The 13383-nt window shown below is 39.4% G+C and overlaps 1 protein-coding gene across 1 annotated transcript in view; it reads right to left on the reverse strand.

Annotated features, from left to right (window-relative positions):
* LOC105564593 overlaps positions 1–13383 on the reverse strand; it is a 92403-nt gene that overhangs the window by 4399 nt on the left and 74621 nt on the right. The window contains exons 4-12 of the mRNA XM_012017074.1: positions 7549–7693; positions 4504–4755; positions 3599–3773; positions 3387–3493; positions 3002–3151; positions 2723–2856; positions 1495–1653; positions 1161–1327; positions 356–726 (exon numbers count right to left, since the gene is read on the reverse strand). Of these exons, the coding sequence (XP_011872464.1) occupies positions 356–726; positions 1161–1327; positions 1495–1653; positions 2723–2856; positions 3002–3151; positions 3387–3493; positions 3599–3773; positions 4504–4755; positions 7549–7693 (1660 nt within the window). The remainder of the gene's footprint in view (positions 1–355; positions 727–1160; positions 1328–1494; positions 1654–2722; positions 2857–3001; positions 3152–3386; positions 3494–3598; positions 3774–4503; positions 4756–7548; positions 7694–13383) is intronic.

Below are 13383 nucleotides of genomic sequence, written 5' to 3' on the forward strand. Positions count from 1 at the left end.
TTTTGTTTTAATAGAATAAATATTTACTTCAGTGAAAAGAAATCATTTTAAGTAAATCTATTTACTTCGTTGAAAAAGATTTTTGTCAGTATACAAAAAATCAGAAATTGCGTAAAATCGAGATACAACCTCGCAAAAAGGATCAGTCGATTTGCTATTACAATCAAGACAAGATACATTATTGCATTTACGGCACATGTAAAATTCGAAGAATAGTACCGTCGTTGCGTTTCTTGATTCTTTAGCGAGGTTTTTTTTTCCAATTACGAGAGAACAGAACACGTAACGTTATGAATATAAGAAAATATGCGTAATGTGGTGAGGAGCCGATATCGCGATAAAAAGGTAAACTTACCGATGTGCTTGCTCTCGTTGAAAGCTTCTGGAATTTTTCTCGTAAGGATGGCGTAGATAGTACACACAATTATTAATATTATGGGATATGTAAATGCGATCATATAGCTGGTGTCGATGTAGTTGTTGCATACGAGCAGATTGTCTTCCATCGTGGGATAGTGATGCATCGCTCTCGCGGGATCGATAATCATCCAAACTATGTTAATTAAGATCTGCACGGATACCAGTCCGGTGCAGATAATAAGTTGCGACCGCGGTGATATGAAGGACGGCCTCTTTGCACTCCCGGCGTTGAAGATTCTTGAGATTCGATTGGTCTTCGTTAATAAAGCTGCGTATACTACCGTGAAGCAGAAGCCCGCGGCGAATCTGTCAGCAGAGACGAAGCTGTATCTCCATTTTTCTCAACAAGCATTCCATTAACATGGGATGCTCTCTGCGAGCAACTCGTACTTGTATAATTCTGATTCTAGGAAGATACAGTTAGCTTAACTTTCATTATTTTTCCCTAAGCTTTTTACCTCCGTTTCCGATACTGTTCGAGGGAAGTTTTTTACACTCTCACTGTACCTCTGATAAATTGTATTAAAAAAAGCAGGAGAATAAGTTGGAAAGTTATTAGATTCTTCAACCATGTAAAACTAGTAAAACTGCCACTCTTACTTACAAGACAGCATTGATCGTACGCGAAAAATGTAATTTACCGACTAACTGTAACGGTCTGGCAGGAACAGAGAGATTAATGCTGTCGTGCGGGAACTCGTAGAATACATCCAAAAAGATTCATTGGTTTTTTTTGTTACCTTTGGATACCGCAGACAACGTGCGTGGGTTTGAATATCAGAGTGAATGTGACGAGGTAACAGAGTAGAATTCCCGAGAGAAGCACGTAAGATAGCTCTCGTCCAGACGCGCGCACGACAGGCGTGTCGTTGTGTTTGAGGAAAACGCCGCAAACAAATAACGTCACCTGTTTTTATCGCACAGAACATATACGAGCAATCAAGTAAACGGCTTGGCATAAAGTACGTCATACGATTATTGCATTCTGAGGTGTAATCGAAATGTAAGCTGTTGCATTTCTCCATTTTGCAGGAAATTTATAATTCTTACACCAAGTGTACGAGAAATACCTACCAAAATTCCCGTGGCGGAGAAAGACATTGCGCCTATTGCCCATCCACTTTCCGGACGTAGAAACTCTTCCGGAACTTCCTGGCACATCGAATGCGTTTCGTCTGGCAACGTACCTCGTTTGCACTGACTGCACTGTGTCTCATCCTTGGGATCCCGTATCTGTTCGAGCAACAGAATTACATTCTCAAGACACAAAGTTGCTGAACCCGATATTACCCAATAAATACCAAGTAACAGTTACACAACACAAATATTACAAACAATAAAATTCACGAGGCTCTCACGTGAAATCACAATTCGAAGGAAGAAAGGAAGAGCCAAGGCAGGATCCCAGATAACATGCTTCTCTAAAAGACATCTTCAAGACTTCTTTAAGACGTCTTTAAGATATCTTTTAGACGTGTATGTCTAAAAGACGTCTAAAAGACGTGTTAAAGACATCTTGAAGATGTCTTTTAGACATGCATGTTATCTGGGATGTTAGTATCTAAATGATTTTAATTTTTTAATTTATTGCGAAAAATTTACAAATATTACAACTTGCCACTCAACAATACAAACGTAATATAACGCGTTACATTGCCGAGTACAAAATTGTAATATCGATGTTACTGTTAGTTAATGCGCGCTGGGTGGTAATTCAGTTTGTACATTTGTATAATTTATATATAATTTAATTATCTTCCTCTTTGCATCAATTTCACGCGCCGCGATTACCTACGCGTTCTCATATTTCTTTTTTATCCCCGAGATATAAGATTATTTCGCGTCGCGTTCAAGTACTATTCGTTATCATTCGTAAAGGAATCTTATTACCTTTTCCCATCTAACGCGAAACGACGTAAAGAAATTATAAAAAGATAGGAGTGTAACAGCGAACGAAATCATTCGACACGCTATAAAAGAAGTCGCAGAAATATATTTTACATCTGATATGCGTTCAACAAGAACTGCTGACACAAGCAATATACAGGGTAAGTCATTTTAATCGACGCACGCAAATATCTCTTCGATTCGGGGAAAGGGGCTAGGAAAAAATGACTCACCCTGTATGATACTTTCCAAAACCTATTATTCCGCAAAATATTAATTAAATAAACACGCGTAACGGTATGTTTTCATTATTGCGACCCGAGGATATATATTGTCTCCGTTAAAAATGAAAGAGCAGGTGAAATATGAAATCTAGCGGGAGGTTAATTATCTCAACAACACGTCGTTAACGTACCTGGTATTGAGTGCAATTAAAGCAATGCCAGCAGCATCTCTCACTCTCGACATATTTCTTTGCCTGACCGACCTCACAAGGCAAGGAGCACACGCTTTCGGGTGGTTGAGGATGTCCGAGTTTAAATTGGATTTCTATAACAAATACATGTGCAGACGATGTAGAGATGTAGTGGACAGAACACAGGAACTGTATCCAATAGAATATTGTCAAGCAGAACGGACACGTCCAACCACGCGATGGAGACGCACCTCATAACATGAAAATGTACGAGCTTACCCGACATGTTTAGTCGCAGCTCGCCTTCCAAATATTTGCCCACGCGAATCCACTTGTACTTGCCCGACTCGGTTTGCTTGAAGTGTATGATGTTGTACCGCGCTGGTCCGTCGCCGTTCTTGTCGAATCTAAATTTGTCTCCGCTTAGACCTTAAACGTAGTCGTTCGATCGCCTATGAGTACCATGAAAACTTGATCGAGACGTATAAGCAGCTAATCACGGTAAAATTGTGGGAGCGCATCTATCGTCACTTTTATGCCATTTTATTTCTCGGCGAAAGCGCCGAGTGGATAAAAACACACGTCGTATCGATTTGCAATATAAATTCCGACGGTTAGACTCGCACTTGAAAACCTATTCTAAGGAAACGCTTTGTCAGCTTACCCTCGAAATCCACCTTGCGCAGGTACTGCAAAAGCGTTGTTCCTTTCGTCGGTTTCATTTCATCGCACAATCCCACCTTTCCGTGGCAAAGGTCGTGATGCATATCTCTGAGAAAAAGAGGAATAGCATATTTTGTTTTTGGAATTTTGTCAACGCATATACGAGACTTTTCGGAAAATCGTCCCATCTGTCACAGAGAAAGTTCCAATTACCGAAAAGCGTAAGCGAATGCCATTACTGCGTCGGAAACGAATTGCAGTTGATCCTCGAAAGCCGTATTCTGCTTGGTGAGACGTTCCTTTGTCGTGCAATTTTTTGTATAATTTGCGTTATAGCGTGTCCGGGGCGCGTTTGGGTATCGGCATTTGAAATGGTCTTCCCAAAATTCTGAAATCAACAGGAGAACTTGGTACCCTTGGGAAAATTTACTTTAAATTCAATTAAAGTGTTTAAAAGGAATCTTTCAAATATAAGAGTTCACTTAAGAAATTTTTGAGTAATTTCGGACACTCAAAGTAATTTTTGGACATCCAAGCCATATCACAAACCTTTCGCATTTCTTAAAGTTTTCTTGTAAATTCGTAAAGTAAGTTTCAAGTTTACTTTAAATAAAAGTTTCAAGTGCGCAAATTTACTTTCCATATTTCTTATTTTTCTAAAGTAACATTTGAAGGTTTTCTAAGGTATATTTTCCTTATCAGCGATTGATTCGGCACAACTTAGCGAAACGACGTTGCCACTGACGAGAGAATACCTGCGATTTGAAGCGAATATTGTACTCTTTCATCTCAACTAGAAAGAACTACGCAACACGTAAGATATGTCAAAGTACACCGCAAGCAAAATTACTTGGAGCATTTCGCTCGGCAGTTGGCGATATAGCGAACACGTTAGTAGAGATGTTAGCTGTCAGTCGACTTGACGGGATCGCGTTTGTGTAAGTAAAAGTTTGTCGGTGTATATTGGCAGGTAAGAGTGAACTTCTCGCTAACAACTGCAAGTGTAAGTTCGGACGCATATGCACATGTATGTATGCACATTACGGTTGCTGTGCAAGCTAGAATTCGCCAAGTTTTACTCTTATCCTAGATCCGGGATCCTTTGGCCGGTCTCTTACCGACGAACCACGGGTTCCTCCGATTGTTCTCGACGGTCAAGCTGAGGAAGTACTCTTCGAAACCTTTAACGGGATTCGCCTGAGGTTGGACAGATAGAGTGCCCTCAACTTCCGGCTCGTTACCGTTGCTCACTAATCCTCTTGCGCTCCAGCCATCGCTTCCGATCCAGGAAAAAACGCCGGTCGCCTTGCGACGCCTGACCGCCCTCATGACCCCGGCGACTTCTTGGTCGGAGCCGAAGATAATGCAACCTGCGGCAGTACAAGTTGAGGAAATCCCCCCGTGGAAATTGCGCCTGTAAAGGTGTCGTGTGCGCGCGCGGCACAGGCGCTCTTTCATCTCGCGCCCTTTATTATCGCGATAAAGGAATCTTCGCCATCTGATCTTATTTTGTCGCACGACCCGTCGGCATCGCGAAAATTCGTTCCCGCGAAATGAAAGAGGCTCGAGCTTTTATTGGAAAGGCGCCAATGAAACGTGTCGCTTCGTGTCGCGCTCGGCGATTCTCGTGGGAATCAAGATTATACAGGCGGAAATCGATGAGGGTGTTAAAAGGATCGAACGTAAGGTCGACCGTACAAAATCGAAAACGGTTTGGTTACAAAAGGGTCTGCACGAGGAAATTCTTCATAAGATAGATGTTTATCGCGAGATACTTTTTCCTCGCCGGAGTATACCTAGCAGATACGGAGTATAGTGAAGCTCAAACAATCAGATATATTTCCTTGCCGAGGTCATATATACTTTTCTCGGATAAAATTGCTATTTTAAATTCGAATCGACGTGAAAGAGGTGAGGGTACGCGTTTGAGAAAAAAATCTCAAGATATACATTTGTCTTCTCGATGTAGCGCGCTTTAACATGGTATGTTTTAACAGCTGACAGAATTTTTGTCGAAGAGATATTGAAAAAAAATGCTTCATTTAACCGACCACTTAAATTTTGCTCATTAATCATAACAAAAATGATTAAACGTGTAAAAATCTTGCATATTATCCCGTTTGAAAATGTAATTACTTCCGTTACAGTAATATACATTGTATACCCAGTTTGTTGCTTGTGAAATGTTCCGGTTTCTATACATCCCTCCTCTTTCTCTCTTTCTCCTTCTTACCGTATACATATACCTCTCTTGACCTAATAATATCTCACACAGAGAAAGAAGGTATTCTCGAGCGAGATCAGTAAGTGTATTAACGAGCCATTTAATCTCGTAACGTTGGCTCTTGAAAAAAATATTTGTTTGAGAAAGAAAATGCGAATTATTTATAAAAAAATGTTGGTCGAAAGTTATTCAAGTATGAAGGATTCTAAAACTTGCCGTCTCGGGAGGGGACCTTAAGGTTCAGGAGCGCGTTGAATGGATTAAATGGATGAAATATTTATTCGTCCAAGGTAGCAAAGAAAGCACGCGTCGCTCATCAGACGGAGTCGCTAAATTCTGTTTCCCTGAGACGAGATTGCCGTTCCAACGTAGATAGAGAGCGTTATGCCATTAATTATACTTCTTCTTTATGTACATATGCGGGCAGAGCGTACGCGGAAAAAAGTTATCTGACAACACCATAATTTTTATGCGCCTTACAGTCGTTTTCACTTTGCCCCATTTCTCATTTCGCCGCCACGGAATAAACGCTCGCTCATTTCTCTGTCATCCGCGTCTGTCATCTTGCATATGATTTTTCTCGCGAAGCGTACAGTTGTACCGAAGCACTCGTAATATTTTAATAACGACACGTATAAATACAGTACGGTTTAAATTTTATTTATCTTACCCCTCTCGTGTAACGTAAGATAATATTTAAATAAGTTCATTACAAAATTGATATTCGTCATAATTTGATCGCAATTCTCTCGTCACATGTTATTTTACTTTTTATCGGAAATCTATAAATACTGGTATCGTAATCGAGGGGTAGCTTGATCCGTCGGTTAAAATAAAATGCAAATGCCAGTGGTACATTTTCTGGCAATGAGAACGAAATTATTTAAAGTAATACTGAGATTAAAACAGAGTAATATTTTCGGTATCGAAGTAGTTTGCAAATCATTTCCTTAATAGACTACTCGGAGACGCGCGTGCACAAATATTCAGTGAAAATTGTAATCCACCACGCTTGTTTAACTTGTGAAGAAAGCCAGGAATTTAAGGTTCGCTCGTTTTACTTGGAAGAAGTCTTCGCAGGAAGAAGTGGAGTTAGGTGAGTTGTGCAAATTTTCAACAAGTTTTGCATTGCATCTGACACAGTCTAGAGTGAGTCGCGTTTCCTATTTCGATAATGAGTCCATTTCGTCACTCTGAAGCGGCTCAAGTAAAGTCGGAGTCTTTGTTGCATTCAGTATCGATACGATACTATTTCGTAATTGTATCTTTCCCGCCCTCGAGGTTCGTTTGTATCTTAAGATAATTTATGCTGCCTGGAAGAGCGGTGTGTCGTGCGAATGCTCAGACCAACGGAACGAGGGCGTGGCAATAATTTTTATATAAATTCTTTTTAATGACATTTAATCCCATCGAATTATCGAAGAAATGTCAGCTAGGATTTCACGGCTTATCCACAGGTCGGTATATGTATATCGGATTTACAATTTAGGAGAGAACAGAGTGAGAGAGAATGGGAGAGAATTTATCTTGGATTAAAGTCTAAGCTACAATGTGTTTTTTTTTGCGACTAGAAACATTCTAGTTTATATAAGTAAATCGAACGCTTAAAAAATTTGTCGACAACGAACGATTGTACAATGTTTAATGTGCATTTATTGGCTATAAAATAGAATGTCTCTAGAAGCAAATAGCACATTGTAGATTAGGTTTAATACCTCAAGTTGTAAGCGCATCCTAAACCGAAGAGCGTACATTATGATACATACGTGTAGGTACACACATGCGATGTGTTGTTATATATGTGTGCGCAAACAAAATATGGGCATTGTTTTTTTGAGCAATTGGGACAATAAAAGGAAAAGAGAAGAATCGTTGCGTATGTTTCTACAATTTGCCTGGTAAACAAAGCTGGTCTGGTTTATTAAATCTTTATTTTTACCTCTTGCTCGTGGTTTTGTCAGCAACTTTGAAACTATGTCGTCGTAGGCGAACTCCTTGGCGACTCCAGAGTCCTTCACCAACTTTTCTTTGACGGCGATACATATGTTATATCTCCCTAGTAGTTCCTCGAGTTCCTCGAAAGCCTGCAACGCAGAGAGGTAGAAAGGGATGCATTTTCTCGAAGATGTTTCCAACAATGCATCGCATCTAATGCGGGCCCGTTCGTGGCCTTCATCGAGCAGCGCACGTAGTGCTTTGAGGTCTTTTAGAAGAAAGATGGGCGTAGCAAAGCATGAATAGAAGGGCGGCGAAGGAAATGTACCTTAATGGAAGAGTAGAGACTTAAATAGAACATCCACAACGATTCCTTCCTTTTGACAGGCAGTACAAAAAAAATCATGATTTAAATAACAGAGATCGCAGCGTTGAGACCTGAATCTTAGAGGAGAATCGTTGTAAATGTTGTCCTATGCTCGGAAACAGCGCGACCGTAGTAAAAGTTCCTCATCAGTCGGGTCAATAGATATCTTAAATAATATTTGCTGTATTTAAACTTTAAGGCCGGTATTCATACTCAAATCTTATATTCAAGGCCGTTTTAGGATTATCTTTAGGCCTGTTCTTTATTACTGCACTACTGAACTGGTGCAATAAGTTAAAATGAAACAAATAGATTACCTCTCATTCCAACTCATTGCACCAGTGTGCACTAGTTCAGGAGTGCAGCAATAAAAAACAGACCCTTTGGATCTCCGTAGCCAATGAAATGTTCCATACTCTTGCAAAAAATTTACTTTAAATGAAATGAAAGTTTTGCAAAGTAATCTCTCAAATCTAAGCGTTTACTTAAAGAAGTTAAAGGTTTACTTAAGAAATTTAGGAGTAATTTTGTACACTCAAAGTAATTTTTAAATAGCCAAGCCTTTTTATAATTCTTGTGCAAGTTTTAAGTTTGCTTTGAGTAAAAGTTTAAAGTATCCAAATCTACTTTTCATATTCCTTATGTTTCTAAAGTAAAATTTTAAGGTTTTCTAAGGTACATTTTCCCATACAGCGTCTACAAATCAATACGAGACGAGAGAGGTTTTGATTGTACGATCTGACTATGAATACCAGCCTAAGCATTAACACTCGATCATCATATCTATACTAAAATGGTGGTCACGATCTTCCTATGCTATCTGTATGTATCTTTCGATAAATAACAATAGAATATCGCTTTGTGATGATTGAGAAACGGTGAGATTTAGTCAAATTTGCGTTCTCGAGATTGTTTCACTCTATTGATCGCGAAATGAATCACGCAATTGAAATTCCACATTGAGGTTCGATGGTTAGCTGGAAAAACTCTGTTACTTTGTCGAACAAATGGATATTTGTAACAAAAATCCCCATTTGTTCCACGTTCCTGGCTTTCGACTACTCGTTGAAAAATGTTCCCTTCGTGCCACAAAATTATATATATATGTATATATATGTGTTCTCGTATCGATCCGTTCCTCCTAGACCGTTCCTCTCTATGCACATTTTTCGTATGCGATTCGTATGTCGCGCCGAGATCGCTGATTTCCAATCCCATCGTGAATGGTATTATCGATTGGTCGCGTCATACAGAAAAATGTAGTTACATACGAATATGGTTTCCCTTTTCCCGTATTTTTATCCACTTCCCAAGGTTTCACGCAACAATGATTTTGCAACAATACACAAAATAAAAATGTTTGCCTTGCGTCCACTTTACAAAGTGATTTAATTCTATTACTGCGCAGCAATTAAATAAGTATAATAGCTTTAATTGCTGAAATTATGTCAGAGCATTTTTTTAATCTCCCGCGTTATTAACGTTTCTGTAATATTTCTTTCATATAAAACAACAGCGGTAAAGTACAACTATTTATGTTAACGTGCACAACAAAAGGTGTGGGTTGAGCTTAGTATCGAGTCCAGTGTGCATGAATTACTCTCCGGTCAATACGGATCATTGTTCCACGAGTCGCGATAAATTAGCAGTTAAATTACCTGGCTGGAGGGTGGTTTCAAATTCCTACGTACATATATTCGAAGCGCGGTCCTTCCTTTATTACTATAGAGCGCTCTACGCGCTATAATGGTCCTTGTTTCGACTCTTGCGCGAGAATTGAATTTGATACGTACAAAGGCCAATCTCCGCTAATATATTAGAAGATTTATCAGGTAAAGAGACGCGACGTGAAGAACGTTCGAATTCGAAATCTTTATTGCTAAGCATTTATCAAATTTATTCACATACAATGAATAATATTGCGCGCGAAACTCATGGCATTGCGAGTTGGAGATAACATTCCGTATTGTGCAAGGAGATATAAAACGACTCGAGAAACTTTTATGTATAAACGTAGCTTTGACCGCGCCACATTTACTTAATGAGTTTTGTAGCAGGATTTCCCGGTCTTTAAAACGATAAAAAGTAGGAAGAAATAATGTGATAAGCAAGAAGTATGGTTGATTCTAAAAATATGGAAGAATTTAAATATTTCACATTATATACGAAGGACATCGCACTGTTTTAGGCCAAAAGAAAGAATCATGGAAGAATAAGTGCGATATCTCGAGGGAATAGCGCAGTTTAGGGAGAGGTTATGCGGGTTTTTTGATGCTCTTAAATATTTATCAGGCTAAAGATCCTCTCGTATTCGGAGCTTTCCAGTATCTTTATTTTCCATATACATTTACGGTCGTCGTGTTTCGCGGATTTTGTATACGTCGTTACGTATTTTTGTCACCTTTTTGCCAAGTAATTAAAAAATTTCCCACAGGCGGAGAGAAGGAAAGTGATCGTTTTTCTCATCATTCAAAAATAATGTTTCAAGCAAATACAATTTCGCAAATGCGTCCCTTGAATCTTTTAGATATCAGATGTCGAGATCTATTTTTATTTCGACTTGTTTAAGACTTCGGATGCCGAATTCTATCCCTCGCGCGCGGACGTGTCTTCGGGAATAATTTACGATTGCTTTAATGCGCAAAAATACTGCGTGGAATCGTCTCTTCAGTTTTTAGAGTATCCCACGAAGCCGCATCCGGCACACTCGAGTAACTTTCGTCTAATCTCTTAGTCCCCGGCATGCCGATACCGTGGACCATGCGAGATCGATCGTTATGTAGTCGGCGTATATTTCGCGAGGAATCTAATTATGGTATGAACGTAGTGCTCCGTTTTTCCCTCGTCTCTCGCCCGAAGAGCAGAATATTGTGGTGTAAATTCTATCAAGCGCACGCGATTTGACACGTACGGGACGGCGTATATGATAGGCGGTAATGAAATTCTGATCGGTTGGGTAACAGGGGTGCAGTCTTTTCTTTTAATCGGTGTCGCCAGCCATTGCGGCCTTACGAGAGGTAATAGATCGAAATGCCATTTCTCTGTACCATCAAAATGTGGCCGCGTGTTAACTATGTCGCTCATACGTGTCGCGTATGTATGTTCGCGAAATATTAATTTAATGTGGACACATCCATCATCGGGTTTTGCCTGCAGGTGCGACGATTGTGTGATTAATGCCACGATCACGCAAATGAATGAAATTTGAAATCACGCCTAGAATTATCGGCTGCAGCGATATGATTGCATTCCTGAGAGTGTTGGATCTCTCGCTCCGGCTCAAAATGGGATCTATTTTTAACATTATAATCTCTGTGTCCTCAACTAACATATTAATTAAAGTAATCGATAATACCTTAATGAATGGAAGCATTATGGATAACTAGATTTGAAAGATGATTGTTTAAATTCGCGTCACGTATCTGTGCGCATCGTATGCGCATATTCGCGTATGCGCTTATATAACGGAATCAATTTTCTACTCATATAACAGAATCAATTTTCTACTCATAAATATCAATGTCTCGTATCGCATTATTAGCCATCGCTCGCTTTTCTTTTTTACGTGACGCGTACTTCTAGCTTAATCGCGCGCTTACGTTCGTGACGGTGACGTTATAAGTATGTTATAAATGTTTATAACTCGCTACATTAACGTAATATATTAATTATAATTTGCATATTTAATATCTCAACTGTCTCAATGTTAATTCCCTAAAATTAGGAAATGAAGTTTAGCCTATTACACACGTTTTTTCTTTCAAATTTTTATATCCCGAGAGAGATGAAATTACGCGATTTTAATAGATAAAGAGTCGGAATCGCCATCTATTTTCCAATTTAATTACACTTCCGTGACTTATTGAAAAACGCGCGAGAAAAGTTTTTAATTTATTAGAGTCGCGTAATTTTTTCCCCACTTTTTCGTCGACACGTAAAAATTTGTGCGACAAGTCAAAGGTAATAGATTAATGCGCATTATTAATTAGTATAGGGTAAATTTTATTCGCAAAATATAATAAATGCTAGATTTTAACACAGCTCGTGATAATGGCTCGTTTATCAACACAATTTGAAATGTACGGAACACATTCAGCGTACATTTATTGTACATATATAGCGCAATACGAAATATATTGAAATTTGCGAGCAGCACAACAGAAACCTCTCTCATTATAACGAAAGTATTATACATAATGAAACAATGATTTATAATGCTAATTCCCTATCGCTTCAATTCAACCGTACTTCAAGGGACTAAATCGCGCGGAATATCTGCTTCGGTCGTCACGCTTGCTCGGTACGATTCGTTAATCGCGGGAAAATTAATCAATCGCGCGAGATAATCGATCGCTGACTGTGCTAGCGAACGATCGATACGTAGCGATGTATCGAGCGAGAGCAAACGGGGAGGAACCGCGGCCTCTTCTTCTTTCTCCAATTTCTCAAAGAACCACAGTACCACGCTTTAACGGAATGGCTTATCTGCTAGCGTGAATGTTGCTACCCGAATTGTAACGCGGCGGCTTGTGCATACAAACGTTTGTTTTTGTAACGGCACTGAAGGCGCGCAGTGTACGTGTATACACAAGAGTCACCGTGTTGGCGTTCGCAGCGCGAGACTCGAACAGAGCAAGTTACAATGCAGATCGCTCTGTGTACGCGTTAAGCTGGAAAGAACACGAAGAAACTTGAGTAGTGAGATTTAAGACTTAAGAATTTCAACCAATCGGAATTTTCAGCATTGCTTGAGTTTCAAATGGCTTCCTGCTCAAGACTTAAGGGAGGTGACCAATGACGGTCGAGAACGTAAGCGGCCATTTTGGAACTTGAGCAATGCTGAAAATTCCGAGTGATTGAAATAACGAATTCGGTTGCTTGCATCAGTGCACACTAAGGCTCATTTACAGTCAATTCTCATGTTTAAGGATCGCCAGTAAAATGATCCGTATAGTATCCCTAGTAGCACAGTGCATTGGCGAAAGATTGGCTAAACATTAGCCCAATGTTGGTTATATTAGAAATGCATTGACCGATATTGTCCAAGGCAAAGCCAAATTTAACAATGTAATAAGAATATTGGCCTAAAATTGACACAATATTAGACCAATATTGTTGAATAGACATATTGGCTACAGAAGGCGTCCATCTTACAATATTGGACCAATATTGGGAATAGTAGATTTACATTATTTCCCAATATTGCGCCAATATATTGTGCTACTAGGGATCTATACGGATAATTTTTTGGCTAAATACTCTTTGAACATGTATTTAAGACAAAGTTAAGTGTAAGAATTGACTATAAACAAGCCTTCCCAGTAAAAAATGACCTGTCGATAAGTCGCTGGGTTAGTGCGCACTCAGTGCGCACTAGTGCGACCAACCGAATTCACTATGTCTCAAGTCTTACTGCTTAAGGGGATGCTGGAGTGGTTTGATTTACCGACAGAGTCGGATACCGTTTTTGCG

This window comes from Vollenhovia emeryi, unplaced genomic scaffold (genome assembly GCF_000949405.1).
Source record: "Vollenhovia emeryi isolate VEMERY1.0 unplaced genomic scaffold, V.emery_V1.0 DF939162.1, whole genome shotgun sequence".
NCBI lineage: Eukaryota > Metazoa > Arthropoda > Insecta > Hymenoptera > Formicidae > Vollenhovia > Vollenhovia emeryi.